Source organism: Planococcus citri, chromosome 3 (genome assembly GCF_950023065.1).
Source record: "Planococcus citri chromosome 3, ihPlaCitr1.1, whole genome shotgun sequence".
NCBI classification, from domain to species: Eukaryota; Metazoa; Arthropoda; class Insecta; order Hemiptera; family Pseudococcidae; genus Planococcus; species Planococcus citri.
This window is the reverse complement of record NC_088679.1, coordinates 79,424,154-79,446,865: the sequence shown is the minus strand read 5'-3', so window position 1 is coordinate 79,446,865 and position 22,712 is coordinate 79,424,154. Positions and strand designations below refer to the sequence as shown.

Here is a 22,712-nt window from a genome sequence, read left to right as displayed (position 1 = left end):
GATCTTTTTTGAGGAAAACAATCTAGAAAAAAAAATCCCTGGGGGCAATTCCAGATGCAATCGCGAATAATTTTTACACTATCTGTAAATTAGAAAAATCTTGGTGAAAAATCCGCCCAATTTTTGAAAAAATTCAGCAAACAATTCAACAAGAAACTTCCGATGAAAAATTCCTAATAAATTGAGAATTTCAGAGGAAAAGTCCAAGAACAAATTTCAATTCAAAGTAACAGATAAATTCGTGACAATTTTCAGTACAACAAAGAAAGGTTCTAGAAAAAAAAATTCCCTGTGAAATTTTCAAACACAACTTCAATTTGTATCACACAGTTTGCATCCGAGAGAATTCAAGCAAGACTTCATTCAATTCGTGAAATATTTCTATCAGTAAGTTCCAAATGAATTTTAGAAACAATTCGCGACCTAATTGTTGAGAAAAAAAATTTCAGAATGAGTTCCTGTTTAATTTTCGAACACAATCGCGAATTTCAAAGCACAATGGGTGCATGGATGAATTTTGGTTATAATTTTATGCAAATAGAGAAGTAATTAGCCAGAGAATCAATCCTGTGCAAAACTTTGCCATGAAACTTCAAGTTTCAATTGAACAGTGCAAGCTAGAGAGAGAGAGAAATATCAAGGTTATTTTATGCAGCATAGAAAGAAGTACAACTATGTGAATGTTACTGTGTGTAGGTAACAGAGAGCGATAAGAAGCTACGTTGGATGAGTTCGGAAATACCAACGAGATACTAGGTGATGCTTGTGAACAATAAAACGAATGTTTTGCAAAAACCTGCAAGATGATTTCCTCTTCAAGTAGGTATCTCAAAATTGACCTATCAAAGGTAAATTTTCGCGGAAAATGTTAGATCTTATAGGCCAAAAATTGGTTTTACGATATTCGAATATATATACACACGGTTGACCGAAAATTTTGACTAATAAGGTAATAAGTAGCAGACTCCAATACCTATGATAGGTGTAAGAAAAACTTGAACTTATCACTGCTCTACAGCTGCAATTTTTCTATACATATTCAACATTATATATAACATACATTTTTTAATAATACAAATGCACTAATGTGCTCACACCATACCATATTTACACTCACAGATCTGGTTCATACTCACGAATGCACATCAAATAGGTTATTATTTTTAATTCGGGCGCCAAATATTACAGGGAGGATAGTTGATAAGTTCACAGGTAGAATCCAATCCTTGTAAAAGTAGTAGTACGACGAAAGATCGCGAATTAAACGAATGAAACACATTGAACGAATGTAAAAACTCTTTTAATCGGAAATAATCACCATGTTTTAGCCGAAATTACCACATTTGCCGAATATCACTACGTTTAACTGAGCCATGTAGGCTTAACCACGGTACTTGAAGGAATGAATAATGTTACGATGCATTATACACTACGTGTATAATACATAGGCCGAGGGGAAAAGGGGAGTTAAACCAGCAGTGTGGCCATATCCCTGCCCATTACAAGGTTACATCTAAAAAAAAATTGATTTTGACGTTTTTGCATTTTTGGGGTTTGTATAACCCCCCCCCCCCCTCAACCAAAAATAACACTTTAAGTTGGGTACATTATCTACGAGATCTTGTAAAAAACGCAAATGGCTCAACTCAAAATCCCAACAACATTGCAAATTGTTTGGAGTTATAAGGGTAGGTACATGTTAAAAAACTCCACCTTTTTTGAGCAAATTTTGTACATACAAAATAACAAACAGTTTTGATTGTTTTGAATGTTTGTCAGTTAGAAATAGTCACAAGGAGTGTATTTTTTATTGGTTTAAGTATACCAAATGGAAAAAATTTTTTAAATTGATCACTTTTACTTTTCAGAAAAATGAATTTGCACATTACATTATAATGAAATTTTAGTTTTTTGAGAACAACCCAAAAACTAAGCACTCTAGAAAAAAACTAGTGACCATATATGTCGATTGAAAATTTAATTCTCTACAACTTTGTAAAGATGAAATTTTTTTTGGACGCTTCCTTTCACCTCCAGATAAATTTTAATAATAGGTTATAACTCAAAATGTTTTCCAAACATTGAAATATTTCCTCTTTAAGATCTTATTTTTCAAAGTGTGCTTATGCTAAATGAAGGTAGGATACCAGATCTTTGAAATGAGGTGCTATTCATTCCTCACAATTAAATTATAAATTGATGAAAATAATGAATCAAATTTAAAAAAAAAAAGAAAATATATCACTCTCCTGTAAAATGTCACTTTTTTGAGATGTAACCTTATTACTCCCGAGGTGAGACATGATTCAGTTCAGGTTCAGTATAGATGAATGGAAGAATGGATGAAGAAATAAATTAAAGAATGATTGAAAAAATGAATGAAAGGATGAATGGAAGAATGAAAGAAGGAACGGACAAAAAGATGAAAAGATGAAAGATGAAACAACAAAGACATGAAAAAATGAAAAGACGAAAAGACAAAGACGCGAAAAGAAGAAAAGACAAAAAGATAAAGCAACAAAACGACGAAAAGATTTAACGACAAAACAACAAAAAGACGAAGAGATGAAAAGATGAAAAGACGAAACAATAAAACAGATGAAACGACAAAAAGATGAGAAGACAAAGATGCTAAAAGAAAAAAAGATGAAACAGCAAAATGACAAAACAACAAGAAGCCGAATAGATGAAACGACAAAAAGACAAAAATGGGGACAGATGGAAGGACTAAATGAATGAATCAATGAATCAAATCAAATCAAATTTATTTTTTGCAATAGGCAGCATTATGCTGCATTTACAAATATAAAATAAAATGATAGGGTCATGTACAGCATTTTAGTAGTATACATAATAATATACATATGATGAGAATTTGAACTTTCATTGAGATTTGTAATTTTTTTGTTGGTTTCCAAAATTCTGCAACAGATTTTCTTAAAAATTCAAAAGGTCTAGCCCGCTAGAGACACAGGTGTTAACGTGTAATGTACCTATTGTAGTGCATTTAACATTTATTACACATTAAGCTCAGAGCACCAGAACAGCAGAGGCAACAGAAATGCACGCAATCTGTTGCCAGTATCAAAAAGCTGTAACTGATTCAGCACCCACCTATAGGTAGCAGTAATTACTGAACTCAGGATGGTAAAAACCCAGCTAGCGATGTATGAGCTACTTTGTAGATAGCGTAGAAAGCAACGGGAAACTACTACGTGTTAGCTCAAAAAATGTCGATTCCCTAGAATAATTGCAGTGGCATATAGGCATTCGCCTCACCCTGTTAGGGTACCACTTAATGTGATTTCCAATGCCCTGTAAAGGATATGGAACCACGATAACGACGAGGAAATTGAGTCTTCAAAAAATGTAAAATGTGGCGATTTTACGAATCTTCAGATTTGTTTTAATTTTTCAATTCTATTTTCATTTGTTGATTTCATTTCCAGATTTTTTAAATAATGGACGTATATAATTGCTAGGATTTTTACGCCCAGTTTCGAGGGGTTAATCTAGATTTGGTTTGAAAGACTGATTTCTTTGATGGTTTTAAGAATGTTTTTGATCTGTTTTACATATGTGACCCGCTCTGACAAAATCGACCATTTCAACAAAAAAAAAGTGTCCAAAATAATGATGTTTAAAATGAATTGTAAGGGTTGAAAGATCAGATTTTTGAAGAAAAAACATTTTTTGAAATTTTGTCAAAATGGTCGATTTTGTCAGAGCGGGTCACATATGAGGAGCTCATTGCAAAAGTAGCCCTTGTCACATGAACCTATGCAATCTCCAAAGCTCTCCCTTGAGCGTACCCAGTATCATGAATGTAAACTCTATAAAGCAATTCCTCTCAGGGCTACTCAGGGTAGATTAACTTGACGGTCATTTCATCATTACAACATGATCTCCGCAGTTGGCAATAGGTGCAATCGAGTAAAACGTGTCTAAAAGTTCATGTGACAAGGGCTACTTTTGCAATGAGCTCCTCATATGTTGTCATTCCGATTTGGGATGTCTTTGCATTTGGGTTATGTACGATCTGGCTACACAAGTTATCTACAAGTAGTAAAACAGTGCTTTTTCTACTCTTATACAACGTGCGTAGTCAATGCACTACACTGTGATATGCATTGCGGAGCTAACCATATACTGTATAATCTTTTGCGTATACAATACAGAGCATGTGAAACAACTTGGTGTTTTTTTTTGGCTAAAGTCTTCTAGGTAGGAAATAGAGCTGTACCACTCAGCTAGTAGGTAGGCTAGTACACATTAGTACAAGTTCGCCACCAAGGGTACAACTACCACTTCCTACAGTATAAGCTCTGTACTAGATTCAGTAAGTTCCTGTTGGTGTTGCACTGCATTGACGGAAACAGGAGTGTATTTATGCATTCGGTCTGCTGCTTTGGCCAAATCATTCAATTTGGCAGACTGAGTCACTTCGAGAATTTGTTTCATACTACTCGGGAGATGGTCGAGGAAGATGGGTTTAAGAAAATCATCGCCCACTTTTTCTCCAGCCAAATTCCTCATCTCTCTTAATAAAGCACTAGGTTTTTTATCTCCCAGTTGAAGTTTGTTCAGTAGTTTTTGGGTTTTTTCATCTTGTGAAGTTTCGAACGCATTCATAAGAAAGAGCATTTTTAACAGTTGAATATGGTGTGGTTTCAGGTTTAATTAGAATGTGCTCTCTAATCACATTCATTGCATCAGGATCGATGATATTTGAGATGATGTAGTCATACTTCTCATCTTCTTTGGTGATTCCTGTATTACGGAACTGACCTTCCAGTAATGGGAACCATAGTGTAAGGTTTAATTAGAATGTGCTCTCTAATCACATTCATTGCATCAGGATCGATGATATTTGAGATGATGTAGTCATACTTCTCATCTTCTGTAATGATTCCTGTATTACGGAACTGGCCATCCAGTAATGGGAACCACAGTGTAATGTCGTTTTTGTTGAATGGTGGCGTTTTCATAGCGAATCGTTTCAGTGTGAGCTCTAAATTGTCGTTTGCAGCTCCACAATGTGCGTAGTCAATGCACTACACATTCATGATCCTGGGTACGCTCAAGGGAGAGCTTGGGAGTTGCACAGGTTCTGAGAGGTCATGTGACAAGGGCTATTATTGCAATGAGCTCCTCAATTCAATCACTAAGTTTCGGCTTTCAACTTTATTTCTAGTTTTAAAATATGTAGTCAAATTTTAGCGTTTTCATTTCATTTTTAGAATTTGAAATTTCATTTACTCGTTTCAAATTCATTTTCAGTTTACAATATACCATAGGTATCTAATTTTAATTGGAGTTTTTGATTCACAAATGCATTCTGATGTGCCCTGCAGTACCAAATTTCAAGTCAACAGGTTGAATAACGAATACAGCCTGAAAATCAGAATCCGGGTCAAAGGCCAAATCACCATTCGAGCTGTGCCGGATGCTGCACCATTTCGGCGTGAAGTTCGCGGTAAAGTTTCACTATTGCGTTTCAATAGTGATGGAAAAAAATTACCCTTCGTGGTCTTAAAGGTAATGAAAGAAGGCTTCTCACTGTCGATCCTTCGTACTATAGAGCGTGAATTTGCTGTCTTATTGTTCGGCCACTCTATACATAGGTATAGGGGATACGGTATTATCTTGGAGGTGCAGCTGCGTATGCTTCGCTTTCGAGAATTTAATAATAACTCGTATAGATGTTTCCATCGAAGATCGACCGGGGTGTAGATGTCTGTATATAACATTTCATCGTCACCTATCTGATTTTTAATATTAGGTAAATTTTTGGCACGCCCGTGTCGACGTCGACGACTTTCGACATGGTCGCACGCCGCCTCTGCTACCGCCAATTTCATAAATGAATTTTTCTTCGTGTCACCGTCAATATTGGTACGCGATTTGTTCGCTGACAGATACTAAATTAAAAAAATTCCATTTAAAATGGCGCGAAAATTCTTATCGAGTGCGACTTTTAGAAAAAGTAACAGAACGAGCTGGAGAGAGAGAGAGAGAGCGAAAGCTCAGATAGACATAAATTTATACTTATACTTTACTCGCATCGCGATGAGAGATGATACGAATAAGCGTATTGAAAATAAAAGCGTCGTCGTAGGTACTTTTGCTACGCGCACAACTGCTGAAGAAGGCGAATGAGCAAAAATTTCATGTACCGTGATAATGAGCACTTAGGATTTTTTTCTCGTTTCTTTTTTTTTTTTTATATCCGAGCGTAATTTAAATGAAACGTTGAAAGTAAAATTGAACCGTGTTGATGCTTTGGCCGTGATGTATAAAAATTCTCTTTCGTTAAAGTATAGGTTAGGTATAGTACTCGTAGGTATACGAGTATAGGAAAAAAGTAAAAAGTAAAACGACGAATAACGAAGTCGAGGGGAAAAAAAGAGAGAAGTAAAACGTCATTCTGTTCAACGTGTAAAACTGTTCGGCTACAAAAATATTAGTTTCCGGTTTTCGTTTTTGAATTTGATGGCCGAATTCCAAATTATTTCAGAAAATTGGATGTTGAAGTCTCATTTTATGTCGCGAGAACATTTTTTTTTTCTCTCTCTCATCGTCATCGTAGTCGTCGTCGTACTATTCGTGTATAGTCGTTTGCCTGGCCTTTGTTGTACGCAAGCGTACTGCTTTTTTCCGCACATTCTGTCTTTATCTTTTCGTACGGGTGCTTTTTTTTTCTCTCTCTGCTTCTGTACTCTTTTTTTCTATAACCGAGCTACTTTTTATTTGCTGTGAAAATCCGTCGGTTGTGTTATTTGAAAAAACTGTCTGCCTGAAAGCTTTCAATTTTATTGGCCCGCTAACTTTAAACATTTATTGGCAAGAAGGAGAACGAAAAAGCCGTGCTGGGTATGTATTTGCGACAAAGATGGCGAGAATGAGGTTGTGCAGTGGGAAAAAAAAAGAAGCGAAGAATAGAGAAAAGCGAAAAGCATGAGCGAGCGAGAGGATCGTATCGTTTGTAAATTTCATTTCGATAAGTTACGCTGCGCCTTCTCCTCCTCCTCCTCCTTCTCATGTATACTGTGTAGATAGAGAGGATATGGTGGAACGCAATACTTTTAATTTCGTAGTTCGCGACAATCAGCCTTTAAAAAAGATAACGCCGATGAATGTGACGTTGACGTACGACGAGATTGTGTGCCAAACGCCGTTTGTCGCGTCGCGTCTATTTCTCTGATTTTGCAGCTTTTGCGACTCTGTTCGACTCGACTCTGCTCGACTCGACGCTTATATTAATTAACTTGGTCGAGAACGAATGTGCGAGTATAGTGTAGCTCTAATAGCTATACGAGATAGAATTTCAATGTAGTAGGTAGGTACGTACGTACGTATTCGAAGCGAGCATCAGCGAGAGAGAAGAAACGCAACAAAAACGTCGAAAAGAGGAAATTTAAATCGTGCTAAAATGTACGACGCGACGGGATGGCGAAACGAACGAACGAACGAATGTTGTATAAAGAGAGAGAAAAAAAATTGTACGTATACGTGTAATAAATGAATAAATCTACAAAGATAGGTAGGTACTACAGTAGGCACTGGCAGGTATACCTGTAGATGTTACGTCGAGTGATGAGTATAGTTACGTGTAGAAGTAGACGTATAGTACGAGTGTATCTGACTTTTCATATCTCTCAACCTACTATAGGAGTATAAAATGTACCTTTACCATTCACCTAGCCTGCCATCGAGTTACCTATACAACATATGCGGCCACGAAATGAACCAGCAGCAGCGACGACGATGAGAAAAGGTGCGAGAGATTCGCAAATGTGGAAGGCGAGAAGCGCACGCAGCGATGTTTTATTTAAACGATTGCATCGAAAATGAGAGTGTGAAATTAACCGCGCGGAGAAACATTTTATAATACGTACATATGTATGTATGTGTATCTGTATACTTACTGTATAGTTACGTGCTACAGTACATAAGTCTCGCCATTACTACTGTTTTTTCGTGTAAAAAATGGCCTTTTTTCCAACAAATGATCACGGTTGAATGAGAAGCTGAAATATAGATTGTAGGTATATTGTGTTGCATGTTTACGTAATCGTGTGTTGTACGGGTCTCATTCTCCAAAAGTGATGTTTCAAAGCAGAGTGAGGCATTTTACTCGAAAATAGCCGATGTGAATTGAGTGTATTTTATTTAGCCTATAATAGTGAAAGCAGATGATATTGTAATTTACCTGAGGAATTCTACATATACTGAGCCTGAACTGAATACTACGATCGCGAACGAATTGATACATGAATTGAAGAATTGATTCGCGAACGGAATGATTCGTATAAGTGACTCGTTCGCGAACGAATTGATACATAAATTGAAGAATTGATTCGCGAACGAAATGATTCGTATAAGTGACTCGTTCGCAAACGAAATGATTCGCATAAGTGACTCATTCGCGAACGAATTGATACATGAATTGAAGAATCGATTCGCGAACGAAATGATTCGTACAAGTGACTTGTTCGCGAACGACTTGATTCATAAATTTAAGAATTTTTGGTGAATCATTCGCGAACGAATTCAATTATACTTAGTGAATTATTCAAGAACGAAATGATTCGTATAAGTGACTCGTTCGCGAACGAATTAATTCATAAATTGAAGAATTGATCAACTCAATCAATTTTCGGTTAATCATTCGCAAACAAAATAATACATAAATTGAAGAATTGATGCGCGAACGAAATGATTCATATGAGTATCTCGTTCTCGAACGACCTGATTCATAATCGTAAATTGAAGAATTGATCAACAATGAATTTTTGGTGAATCATTCGCGAATGAAATTATTCGTATAAAAGACTCATTCGCGAACGAATTGATTCATAAATTAAAAAATTGATCAACAATCAATTTTCGGTGAATCATTGGCGAACGAATTGATTCATAAATTGGTGAATTGATCAACAATCAATTTCTAGTGAATCACTCGCGAATGAATTGAATTATATTTAGTGAATTATTCGCGAACGAAATGATTCGTATAAGTGACTCGTTCGCGAACGAATTAATTCATAAATTGAAGAATTGATCAACAATCGATTTTCGGTGAATCATTCGCGAACGAATTGAATCCTATTTAGTGAATCATTCGCGAACGAAATGATACAAAAATTGAAGAATTGATGCGCGAACGAAATGATTCATTAATTAAAAACGAAATGATTCGCATGAGTATCTCGTTCTCGAACGACTTGATTCATAATCATAAATTGAAGAATTGATCAACAATGAATTTTTGGTGAATCATTCGCGAATGAAATTATTCGTATAAAAGACTCATTCGCAAACGAATTGATTCATAAATTGGTGAATTGATCAACAATCAATTTCTAGTGAATCACTCGCGAATGAATTTAATTATATTTAGTGAATTATTCGCGAACGAAATGATTCGTATAAGTGACTCGTTCGCGAACAAATTAATTCCTAAATTGAAGAATTGATCAACAATCAATTTTCGGTGAATCATTCGCGAACGAATTGAATTATATTTAGTGAATCATTCGCGAACGAAATGATACAAAAATTGAAGAATTGATTCGCGAACGAAATGATTCATATAATTGACTCGTTCTCAAACGACTTTATTCAAAATCTTAAATTGAAGAATTGATCAACAATCAATTTTTGGCGAATCATTCGAGAACGAAATGATTTGTAAAAGTGACTCATTCGCAAACGACTTGATACATGAATTTAAGAATTGATTCGCGAACGAAATGTTCGTATAGGGGACTCGTCCGCGAACAAATTGATTCATAAATTGAAGAATTGATCAACAATCAACTTTTGGTGAATCATTCGCGAACGAATTGATACATAAATTGATGGATCGATTCGTGAACGAAATGATTTGTATAAGTGACTTATTCGCGAACGAAATGATTCGTATGAATGACTTGTTCGCGAACGACTTGATTCATAAATTTAAGAATTTTTGGTGAATCATTCGCGAACGAATTCAATTATACTCTGTGAATTATTCGCGAACGAAATGATTCGTATAAGTGACTCTTTCGCGAACGAATTTATTCATAAATTGAAGAATTGATCAACAATCAATTTTCGGTGAATCATTCGCGGACGAATTGAATTATATTTAGTGAATCATTCGCGAACGAATTGATACATAAATTGAAAAATCGATTCGCGAACGAAATGATTCGTATAAGTGACTCGTTCGCAAACGAATTGATTCATAAATTTATGAATTGATCAAAAATAAATTTTCGGGTAATCATTCGCGAACGAATTCAATTATATTTAGTGAATTTTTCGCGAACGAAATGATTCGTATAAGTGACTCGTTCGCGAACGAATTGATTCATAAATTGAAGAATTGATCAACAATCAATTTTTGGTGAATGATTCGCGAACGAATTGATTCATAAATTGGTGAATTGATCAAAAATCAATTTTTTGTGAATCATTCACGAATGAATTGAATTATATTATTTATATTTAGTGACTTATTCGCGAATGAAATGATTCGTATATGTGACTCGTTCGCGAACGAATTGATTGATAAATTGATGAATTGATCAACAATTAATTTCTGGTGAATCACTCGCGAATGAATTGAATTATATTCAGTGAATTATTCGCGAACGAATTGATTCATAAATTCAAGAATTGGTCAACAATCAATTTTTGGTGAATCATTCGCGAACGAATTGAATTATATTTAGTGAACCAATTTCGAACGAAATGATACATGAATTGAAGAATTAATTCGCGAACGAAATGATTCGTATGAGTGACTCGTTCGCAAACGAATTAAGTAATTCATAAATTGAAGACGTGATCAACAATCAATTTTCGGTGAATCATTCGCGAACGAATTGATTCATAAATTGATGAATTGATCAACAATCAATTTCTGGTGAATCACTCGCGAATAAATTGAATTATATTTATTTTAGTGAATTATTCGCGAACGAAATGATTCGTATAAAGTGACTCATTCGCGAACGATTCGATTCATAAACTGATGAATTGATCAACAATCAATTTTTGGTGAATCATTCGCGAACGAATTGAATTTTATTTGGTGAATCATTCGTGAACGAAATGATTCGCATCAGTGACTCATTCGCGAACGAATTGATTCATAAATTGAAGAATTGATTCGCGAAACACACACGCAACTCGCAAGATATGTTTTTTAAACAATTTATTCCAATTTTACGTTGTCGATTTTGATGATCTATGGAACATGCCTATTTGAAATAGAATTATCAACATTGTCTAACAAGATGCATCGGTCTGCGAGTGAAAAGTCGATTGATTTTGCGCGCTGCGCAACGTTTTTTTTAATGTAGGTATGCCAGTTGAACCTATTGAGATATTTTTTAAACCAGTTTTTTTTTTTTAAAATAAAAATTAAGAACTTGAACTTTATATAAAAAAAAAGAGAGGAAAAAATACTGTATTCGCATTTCTCATTGTACGTACTATTCTCATAAACATCGGAGAAAAATACTCGTGCATTTTATTTAATGTATGCGACGAGCCAGGATTGCTAAAACTTATGAACGAAAGTGTAGATCTATAGGTATACCTTGTAGGTCGTTATACGAGTAATACTTATGTAGGTACAGCAGATAGGGTAGCGATTGTAAATTACATACGAGGCCTGGCTGGCTACATTTATTTGTACGTACGTAATAGTAGGTATTTTTACATTCTTCAAAAGCTCGGCTTAAATTATTATAATAGAAAATGCGTACAGGAGGTATAGGTAAAGGTATGCGTAGGAGTATTTCGCACATAGGTAGGATATGTATACTTACGTGTAGTAGAGAGGTAGACCTACACAATTGGTATAGGTATACGTCGTACATATGTGTACGTGTACGTGGTACTTACCCATATGTTGGGAATCGCGCGATCGCTGCCTTTGCGCGGCTTTTTTTTCACACTTTACCGTTTTTGGCATGATTCGCCATTCAAAAACGTTTTATTATACCCAGGCGAGATTTTAACGCCACGTACCGACTGCGACTACCGACTAACATTTATTCTCACGTCGTAACCCTAAAACATTCAATGCAGAGTGTACTTTTTTGTTTTTCGTTTTTACTTTGCTTCTTTTTTTTTTCCTATACTCTACTCTACTCTCTACTCTACCCTTCTCAGTCGTTCTCGCCACCATGCATCGCAATCGCCATTTTTATATACGAAATGTTATTCGAATATTAATACGAGTTGTTTAGCGAAACTCTGCTACACCATTACCCATAAACCCATAACGTATCACAATCTGTTTTGACTGCCATGCCGTGCTGCTTTCTCTCTGAACTCACAGCACGTCTTCCTCTCTACCTACCCTCCTGCCATTCTCTATCTCGCGTAGCAATTGTGCCGCGCACCATAAACTATATACTTACCAATAAGCCAATATTCATTCGCTATAACCCTTTTTTTTTTTTTGCTTCTTCTGCTTCTTCTTCTTCGTCTATTTTATTTATTATTTCTTTCATTTCTTCATCTTTTTTTTTTTTTTTCTATTACCCCCTATCCGAGTGGTGTAAAATTTATATATATTATATGTATGTAGATGAGATGCGTACTAGGTGGGTACTTTTGGGGAACAACCAGTGATATTGATTGTTTTTCGTCTCATGTGCTCGCTCGTCGTGGTGATAAACAAACGCCGCTGCGACGGTATAGATATTTGAAACTGTTGTAGCGTAATCGACAACGTTGTAAGGATAAGGAGGCTTTTGAACGATTTTGAAGGTCTTTTATTTGTACTTATTCTGCTCTGACGACTTTTACAAAATTATTATCTATTATGGAATTATCGAATAAAATTAAAACGAACTTTGTAGTCAAGATACTGTAGATAATGTGTAAGTCTGGAAAAAGGTGTGGAAAATTGAAAAATTTCAGCGTCACGTGTTGACCTCGTCTGCTGGAAAACAACTCGTAACATCATATTTTTTTTAATTGTTTCAAAATTGGAGAGGTTTGGAGAGTAAAGGTGGTTCTTATTTATACTAGGTGGGAATTTTTTTTTCGATTTTTTTCTGTTTCCACCACCCCCCTCTCCAAAATGGTTCCATTTGATGAAAAAATAAATCCTATGAAGTTTCAACCCGAAAGTGAAAAAAAACTTGTACCAGTTCCTCCCCCCCCCCATTTTCAAAAAAAATTGGAAAATGAAGCGATATTTATGAATTTTTGTTTTTTTTTATTCTGCTCCCTCACATTATTCCCCCATTCGAACCAAAATAGCCCCTACTTTTTTTCACCTCCTAGTGGGGGAAAAAGTGTGAGATTGAAGGGGTTCAATTTTCAAATCTGTCATTTTGAACAATAAAATCTCATCACGTATTACTGCTAAGTTTTCTATAATGTTTTTTCTTTTATTTTTCTTGGTTTCGGGAACTATTTTCTCACATAATGAAATAACTTTAAGGGGGGGGGGGGGGAGTAAAAAATCTCAAAATTGAAAATAAGAGATACTCTATTGGAGAGCACGCGAACAACATTTTTGAACCGGACAAAAGGTCGATAGAGGAGCCCAAAATACACCATCAGCCGAAATTTCAGGCGCTGAAATTCATTTTCCAATTTTTGGCGAATTTTTGCAAATTTGAATTTAGAGTCGAAGTAGGGGAAAAACAAAATTTCTCCAAATTGATGCAGAAAGCCAAAATTCGATTTTTAGGTATGCTATTTTCAAGCTCTCAAGAGTCGATTCGGTGATTGTTTCGAACCGTCCTGGAGCCTCCAACCGATTTTCATATTCTCACATTTTCGAAATAAAAAAAACATTGCGAAATTCGTCAACTATCAACTCGGATCACCTGCATCTTTGTGAACATTTCGAATGATTTTTAAACATGTTTTTGTGATCTTTTTGTGACGATTCAAATCCAAAATTTTCTTCAGTGGGTACTTTTGAAAAAAAAAAAATATATAGAAAAATACAAATTCGTTAGAGGCTTCGAAGCGGTTCGAAACTATCATCAATTGACTCTGAACTATACATTGATTTGGTGCAAATTTTAATTTTCCCATTTTTATCCCATTCATATTTGAATAATTTTTAAAAATTGAGCTGAAATTAAGAATAGATTTTTAGCTCGTGGAATTTTTGAACTGGACAGAATTGAAATTTTATTTATGTAAAGGGCTCGGTGGGGGGGGGGGGTTCAAAGGGGTCGAATAGAAAAAAATATGTGAATATTTGAAGTAAGCACTCTTGAAATACAATACTAACGATATCGATATTCTACGTCACTTTCAACATTTCTTGAAATAATCATCATTACGGAGAGGGGGGTGGGTTGAAATATTATTTCGAGGTATTTTTTAGCTTCTGCGATCAATCGTGAAAATTTATTTTTCACAGCGATAGTTCAACTTGGGGCTTTCTCTATTTTGATTATTGATTTTTAATTTTTAATCTACATTGAGGGATCTACTCGCAGTTGAGTGTGATCTAAGATAAACTTTTTGGCGGTGCTGATTCAGAAATGTTGATTTTTTTTGTGGCGAGTGAAGTGAGAGAATGTTTTTGTACTGATTTCAAATAAGATTATGAGATGCTACTGAATTCAAATCTTTTTTGGGGGGAGGAGGGTGTGAGGGGGCATTGCAAATAAATACTTGAAATTATTCTAAATACATTAATTTTTTGAGTGATTTTGAATTAATTTTTCTGACAATTATGAACGTATGCCTAATTTATTTTTCAGTTCGTGATCTCATTTGATGACTTTTCTGTTTCGTTTTCAGTTTTTGATTTTATTTCCCGAGTTTTTAATTTTTAGTTTGGTTTTTATTTAATTTTTTATTTTTATTTGAAAATTTTCATTTTCAGTTTTTGAAATTATTTTCAGATTTTTTGAATGTGGTGAATTTTTTGACTTCGTTTTCAGTTCTTGATCAAATTTTCAGAATTTTGAATTTCATTTTCGACCATATTGAGTTCATATATTGTTAGTTTCAAATTAAAATTTCACTTTTCAATTTCAGATTTTTGAATTATTTCATTCTTCTCGGTTTTTTGAATTATTTTAAATTTTCATAATGCTACGTACTTATAAATTTTTTTCATTTTCAGTGTTTGATTTCGATTTCAGAAATTTCATTTTTCAGTTTCATTTTCAAAATTTTCAGATTTACTCTCATTCTTTTTTTTTATTTTATTTTCAGTTTTTTTTTACCAAATTTTCATGATTTTAAATTTGATTCTCGGCTTTTCATTTTCAGAAACGCTAATTTGATTTTAGAGTTGAACGTTTCACATTAAAAATTCTCATTTTACTTAGGTATCAGGTTTTCAAATTAATTTTTCATGTTTTCGATTTTTTTTTTGGCTTTTTATTGAATTTTTTAGTGTTTTAAAATGATGAGTAGGTAGATACAGGGAAAAAAACCACTTAACTTGAAATAAACTGCAATTGACAATAACGTATATTACACTGTACATGGTTATCGAGGGTTAGAAATAAAAATTTCCTCCATCAACAGAACTGTGAGATATGATACACATTTGTACCTACATTTCACGTAGGTACCTTACCTATGTACTTTCCTACAATTATTTTTCAGATGAAATTTTACTGACTAACGAATGGATGGAACTGAATTCCAGTGTTTTTTACGATAAAACACATCATATCTACGCGATCCGCAATCTGTAATTTCAGAAAAACAATCCATTTTTTTAAAATACAGAATTCAGACTCGATAAAAAATCATCTCTGAATTATGGTACCTACCTGTTTTTGTAATGGCTTGTCACCACCGTGACCGGCATTAGTATCAACTTTGAGTACTAATGGATTTTGCTAAACATGAAATTCAAAAAAAATGTGAATTATCTTGCGTTCGTCCTCTATATTTTAAACTATAGTGAACTCGTGTGCCCGAGGTTGTGGATAGTGTGGATAGTAGTGTCTATTTGTGAAAAGGTAGTGGTAGTGGGGTAGTGGCTAGTGATCCCAGAGTGTACTCAAGCAACCAAGAGAGGTTGATACTGTTGAATTAAATTCATGAATGACATGTCCTATCAATTTTTTTGAGCACTGAGCACTGTTCATCTCAAAAATTGAAAACGCAAATTCTCAGCTATATTAAGTACTACTCGTATGTATACAGCATGAAGTCGACTGCAGATAGATTTCCAGTCGTTTTGGAGCTTCCAGCGACCTTTTGGAAATTACTAGATCCTCCAGCAAATTTTTCAATACTCGAAATTTCCATACAATTTTACCAAGCAGAGTTGAAAATCCAAAATTAATTCTGCACTCCTATTTTAACGCGGTATCAAGTCTACTGCAGGCGGGTTCTAGTCATTTTGGGGCCTCCTGTACTTTTCTACTAGGGTTTATTATCTATCTAATTGATAGGAAAAAAAGAGATAACAAATCCTCTTCAAACTTGTTGATTTTTGAAGGTGATTTTTCATCTCTTTTTTTGACGGGATTATTAGTACAATCAAATTTGTTAATGAAGACATTCCCACAAAAAATTCACATAATGTGTGAGTTTGAAATTTGTTTACCTGATTGGGACGTTTCTTAGCTTCATATTGTAACGTTGCGATAAATTTCAAAGAGTGTAGAGGTGGAACTCGATCGTCATGATCAGAAGTTGTGAGCATGGTGGCAGGGTACTAAAGCCAAAAAAAAAAAAGGAACATGAAATGAACTTCACTTATCACTGAAAAGCATAACGATAATCAAGATGAGCAAACTTACTTGCTGATTACTAGCTTCAGGAATATGAATATTATGTAGAGGAGAGTATTTACGTATAATTGGAAACATTTTTGGATCAGATGGTAAACCGTACTCTGTTGCAAATGCACGACCACCGGTGAATTTGTCAAATCTCAACAAATCCATAGTACTGCGACCAACAAAATATATCACTTGAAGAGACTGGAGCATGTACATCATCGAATGATTCAAAGCAAATCATTTCCCCTCTCCCTTTTTAGATGCTTTTTCATTTGAAAAAATAGGTACTAACGGTACATCGGCGACTACAACACCGAATAAATCTGGTCTCTGGTTGAGGCAGACACCCATCATAAGACCACCACTCGATCCTCCATTTATGGCTAGCAATTTATTAGTCGTGTATTTCTCATTGATCAAGTACTGAGCACCGGCTTGAAAATCATCGTAAGAGTGTTGTTTATTCTCCAGCGACCCAGCTTGATGCCACTTTTCACCATATTCCCTACGAAACAGAACATAAGTGTAGGTGTCTTAACACGTGTGGTGTACCTAGTTAAAATTCTTGGATAACTATCTGAGCTGTCGACTAATCTAATGTCACAATAGAAATTTTTTTTGAAACTTACCCTCCTCCTCTGATATTTGCCACGCAATGTATGCCATCGAAATTTCCTACGACCACCAAACGTGTGATTGAAAAAGATGGCATACTGCTGATACCATAGCTACCGTATGCGGTCATGAAAGCGAAATTGTTTCCAGATTTCTTCAAGTCCTGCATCAGAAAACTTGCATAAACTGGTGTTGATGCTGTTGATAGTGAAGCTTGCGTCTCCAGGGATGCGACGATATCTTATAAATTCCTACTTACTGTTTTAAAAGTATCATGATGTATCAAATTGATAAAAAATCATGAAACTTTTGTTTGTATACCTTTTGCTTGAAAATGGCTAAAATGCTCTAATTTTTGTAGGAAAAAAAAGTCAAAAATGAACAAAAATTTCAAAAACATGTATCAAGTTGAGATCAATAATTATACAGTTTTGTTTAAAAAGTTTATTAATGGGTATTAAGCGGGATTACAAACAATAGAATCGGGTAATATTTCACTGGAATTACATCTAGCTTCTTCAGAGCAGTCTTCACCACTGAGGGTTCCTTCTTGATTGAGATCTAGTTATAGGTCTGAGTTGGGTGTGGTTGCTCTCCTGATTGGTCCCAGCACCAAGGGTGTGGCCCGTCGCATGGTTGTGGCTTCTTCCCTCATTGTGTTGGGTGCAGTCCTCTGGGTGAGAGTCTGGGGTGTTGTCCTGATTTTGTCTCATTTCCTGCATGTGTCCTTGATTGAGGTTTTCTTCCCAATTTTCAGGTTGGTGGCTTTTTGGGATATGTCTGTTTTTGAGTTTAGGCTTCCATGCTCTTGGTAGGGTGAAGCCATCTTATCTGTTGAAATTGTTGCCATGCTTGTAGATTCTGATGCTTTTGCTCACCATTTGGCCAGTCTACCTTGTTTCTATGCCAGAAGACAGTGGACTTCACCAATGCCAAAGTATTGTCAAGAGAAACAAGGTGGACTGACCAAATGGTGAGAGAAAGCAACAAAATATACAAGCATGGCAACAATTTCAACAGAGAAGATGGTTTCACCCTACCAACAGCATGGAAGCCTATACTCAAAAACAGACAAATTCCAAAAAGCTACCAGCCTGAAAATTGGGAAGAAAACCTCTCAATCAAGGACACACCCAGAAAATGAGGCAAAGTCAGGACAACACCCCAGACTGTCACCCAGAGAACCACACCCAACACAATGAGGTAAGAAGCCACACCCTTGGTGCTGGGACCAATCAGGAGAGAGACCACACCAAACTTGGACCTATAACTAGATCTCAATCAAGAAGGAACCCTCAGTGGTGAAGACTGCTCTGAACAAGCTAGATGTAATTCCAGCAAAATATTAGCAAATTCTATTGTTTGTAATCCCGCTTAATACCTGTTAATAAAGTTTTTAAACAGAAACAATGAGTGGCCATATTAGTTTCAAAACTCCTATCAATACTGTGTTGATGTGGTATGTAATTATCAATGAATATCCCCGCGTAGCACTGACGAGATCGTCAGTGGCCTCGACAAAAGTATCGACATGATTTTACATGATTGTTGATTGAAAAAAGTCCAAACATTATCCACAAAGGGGTTAATCTAACTACGTTTAAGATGATTAATTAAAAATTGACACTTTTTTCAAAAATTATGATTAAAATGCTGATGGTCGTCATTGCTGTCTACATTTGTATCTACAGTCATGTGCAAGATTTCGATACATTGTAGATACCTTTGTAGACCCATGATCGATATCGAAATTCAGGTCGTCTTGTCAATCCGAAGTTGATGTCGACTATAAAATCGACAAAAGCATCTACAAAATTTTGATCTTGTATAGTTCGTTTTTGTCGATCTAATAATTGTCATCAACTTTGGCATCAGCAAGACAACCTGAATTTCGATATCGATTATAGGGTCTACAAAAGTATCTACAAAATGTCGTCATCGAGTAGATACTTCTGTAGATCTTGTAATCGACATCAATCATCTGGTTAATATTGATGAGGAAATTGATGTTGATTACAAGATCTATAATTTTTTTTTTTAGAAATTTCGAAGTGTTGCCGACTCATTTGTTGATGTCACAGTCGACAATACAATAAGAAAAATTTTCTAAGTCCAGAATAAGATGGACTGAATATTCTTTTGAGGCTTCTCCACTCAACAGCGGCAATGGTCTAGTGGTTAGAGAACGTGACAGCAGTGATGGCAACCTAGGTTCGATCCCTACCCAGGGCAACTTTTTTTCTTTCAAAAAAAATTTTTGGGGGGAAATACTTTTGAGAATAATTTTACATATGTACTTGAATCAAAAAAAGAGGTTTGGGCACATTTCGCAAATTTTTCAATCAAAATTTGCTTATTTTAGACTCAAAAAAATTACACCAATGTCGAGACCTTGTTGAGACAAAAAATGAAGGGAGACGACAGCCGATTTTGATATCAACTTCTCACTCGTCATTTATTGACGTTGGTGTCAACAAATGTCGTGTCGACAAGTGACGGATTAGAGATCTCGTCTTTTCCATCGACTTTGGCATCGCTTGTGCTACGCGGGTCATGTCATGACCACTCAGTGGCGTAGTGGGTTGAGCCACAGTTTTCTGAACAAGAGGTTGTGGGTTCAAATCCCGCTAGAGACGCAGGCATTAACATGTAATGTATACATTGTAGTGCATTTAACATCTATTACACGTTAAGCTCCGAGCACCAGAGCAGCAGAGGCGACAGAAATGCAGGCAATATCTGTTGCCAGTATCAAAAAGCTGTAAATGGTTGAGCAACTATAGGTAGAGGTGGTTACAGAACAACAGGGATGTAAAAACCCGGCTAGTGATGTACGAGCTACTTTGTAGATAGCGTAGAAAGCAACGGGAAACTACTATGTGAAAGCTCAAAACAACGTCGATTCCCCAGAATAATCGCAGTGGCAATAGGCATTCGCCTCACCCTGTTAGGGTACCACAAAAATGAGATTTCCAATGTCCTGTAAAGGACAAGAACCACAACGACGATCATGTCATGATATATCCAGTATCATTCCATCCCTACTAGTTTCAAGTAATGCTCAACTGAAATGAAACTATAGCCTGTGTGGAAAGCCTATGGGTAAAATATACCGTCTTCATTTATCAGAGAGAACTGTAACTGTAACCATAACCAAAGTTATTGATTTAGAACTTTTTAATCATTTTTGATTTTAGTTAACTTCCCCGAAATTCATCAATTTTTTGCTACCTTTGCACTGTTTTCTCAGTTTTATCTCAGGTGGTTGAATATTTCCAATTAAATGATTAAATTAAATAGGTACTCGTATAATTAGGCATCCTACCTTCTTATGAACACAATACATGGGGACTTTGGTTCCATCTTTACTCGGATAGAATATCTGTTCCACAGTGAATTTTTCGCGATCGAAATCCTTCAACTTGATTTCATTTATAACCTAAATTCAATTGATGTAAAACATTTGCTGCGTCGAGTTTAAATGCTCACTATACTCATTAATGATGAAATAAACAGATACATCTGAAAATACCTCGAGATCAAACGATGCTTTAGATAAATCACAATGATAAGTGATTCCGGGTGTAAGGAATGATACGAAGTTGAAAAACATGTGAGGAGTATTTCTATCACCAGAGACACCTCCAACTGTACCCACTTCCAACGGGAATTTTTTGATCATTTCACCAGTTTTTATGTTATGTAGTTGTAGAACACTCTGTGAGAAATGAAAAAATGATTGAGTAGAGTAAGTAGGAGCTTCACAGAACATGGGTTCGGAGTATTTTAATAAAGTAGGTAGAAGTACCTACTTTAACGTCTTCGATATAGCCCAACACCAAATAATTATCGTGTACTGCCGAGGCCCACTCCATGCTAAACTTTTTATCTTCAGGTATGAGGTCTTTCCATGCGCTGGGATCTGGATTTGTGATATCGATCGTAATTAGTCTGTAGTTATCGGCGTCTTTATTAGTTTGGAAAATGAATTGGTTTTCGTTGTTGGCAACAAACTGTAATAAAAAGAGTTTAAAACATATTTTTAAAATATTGTCATCAAAATGAAATATAGGTTATAAATAGATATGAGAAATGAAATGTTCTGAAGCAGCGTACATAGTAATTCTTTTCCATTTTGGTGACTATTGGTTTAAGTTGCGGCTTGGCTGTGATCTCTTTACTTATATCAGCTATGTAAATCAAATTATTGTTACCGCCTTGATTCACTTGCACAACCAGGTATTTACCGCAATCACTCACATTGGAATCTCTGAAACGAATAGTGCGTGGTACTATTTAAATGAACCCACGAGTCAGTTGAGCACATGTGTACATAGTTGAAAAAACATACACAAAGTAATCTGGGTTATCTGGAAATTCTGCTATCAGCAAGTCTTTGCTCTGTTCGGTCCCAAGCAAGTGGTAATAAATTTTTTGATTTTTATTCGCATCATTTTCAGAACCATCGGCTTTACCTTTTTGATCAAGAAATGCCTAAAATGTCAACACGTCTGTGAATTACCTACACTGATATTTATGATGTACTAGGTATATTTTATTTCAGTAATTGTTATATTACCGCGTAAAATATTCCTTTGCCATCTTTCGACCATCCTAGGTTTGAGAATTTCACTTTTTCCAGCTTGTCATTGAGATCAGTACCTATGCGAATTAAAAACAAAGAAATTATTTGTGAGAAATTGGTCATTGGCCGAGTTTAAGGTATTTATGCTGCAACCTTTTCCCACATCCTTGAAGTGCACTGTTTTCCAGTCAGATCCGCCAGAACCCAATGAATATGCAAACAAAGTTCCGTCGTCACTGAATGAATAACTATCTATCGAAACTGTGCCATCTTTGCTGAGTGTATTCACGTCAAGAAATACTTTGCCTTCATCTTTAATTGAATCTGATATGAAAAGCACGCTGAAACGTCAAAAAAAATACATTGAGGCAAAGTGGCAAATGTGGATTTGGTGTTCTGAAATATATTTTTCCTCCTTGAAAAAGGGACTGGGATGATGAAAAAATATTCAGTATATCTAAAGTTGAGTTTAGATTTTTGCTACAGGGATTTTCAAAAACGAAAGTCTACTTAGAAAACTGATACACCTCAACTGCTCTTAATACATACATATGTGCCACCAAATTCCATCACTTACTCTTGATTTTGTAACCCAGTATTCCGGAATGAGAAGAAATGTTTGCCTTTTTGAAAAGGACCTGCCAACGATGCATAGTTAGCCAATTCTGTGTAACGAGCTATTAGCTCTGCACGGAATGGACTTTTTTCCAAGTAGGGTTTGGTAATGGCCATCTCGTCTTCGATGAATTTCTTTGTTTCAGGGCAATCTGGTTTTT

General features: G+C 35.4%; 2 protein-coding genes across 3 annotated transcripts in view; one reads left to right on the top strand and one right to left on the bottom strand.

Annotated features, from left to right (window-relative positions):
* LOC135839633 (neuronal acetylcholine receptor subunit alpha-7-like) overlaps positions 1-22,712 on the top strand; it is a 307,481-nt gene that overhangs the window by 121,628 nt on the left and 163,141 nt on the right. The window lies entirely within an intron of this gene.
* On the bottom strand, positions 15,481-22,668 carry LOC135838793 (prolyl endopeptidase-like). Its single transcript, XM_065354550.1, has 14 exons — positions 22,514-22,668; positions 22,090-22,277; positions 21,931-22,013; positions 21,703-21,845; positions 21,468-21,621; positions 21,164-21,364; positions 20,884-21,069; positions 20,677-20,790; positions 17,366-17,514; positions 17,029-17,241; positions 16,755-16,905; positions 16,559-16,669; positions 15,774-15,842; positions 15,481-15,689 (listed from the first exon to the last, which is right to left on the bottom strand). Exons 1-14 carry the CDS (start codon positions 22,666-22,668, stop codon positions 15,612-15,614), a joined length of 1,995 nt encoding a protein of 664 aa, XP_065210622.1. The 3' UTR covers positions 15,481-15,611.

What these genes read in the sequence shown, in the direction of transcription:
- LOC135838793 (XM_065354550.1), bottom strand. Translation starts at nt 22,668, where the DNA reads ATGGCCATTACCAAACCCTACTTGGAAAAAAGTCCATTCCGTGCAGAG. An exon ending in GATAACCCAGATTACTTTGT is followed by an intron (nt 21,622 to 21,702) that starts GTATGTTTTTTC and finishes TATTCGTTTCAG; the next exon opens with AGATTCCAATGTGAGTGATT. An exon ending in CTAAGAAACGTCCCAATCAG is followed by an intron (nt 15,843 to 16,558) that starts GTAAACAAATTT and finishes TTTCATGTTTAG; the next exon opens with CAAAATCCATTAGTACTCAA.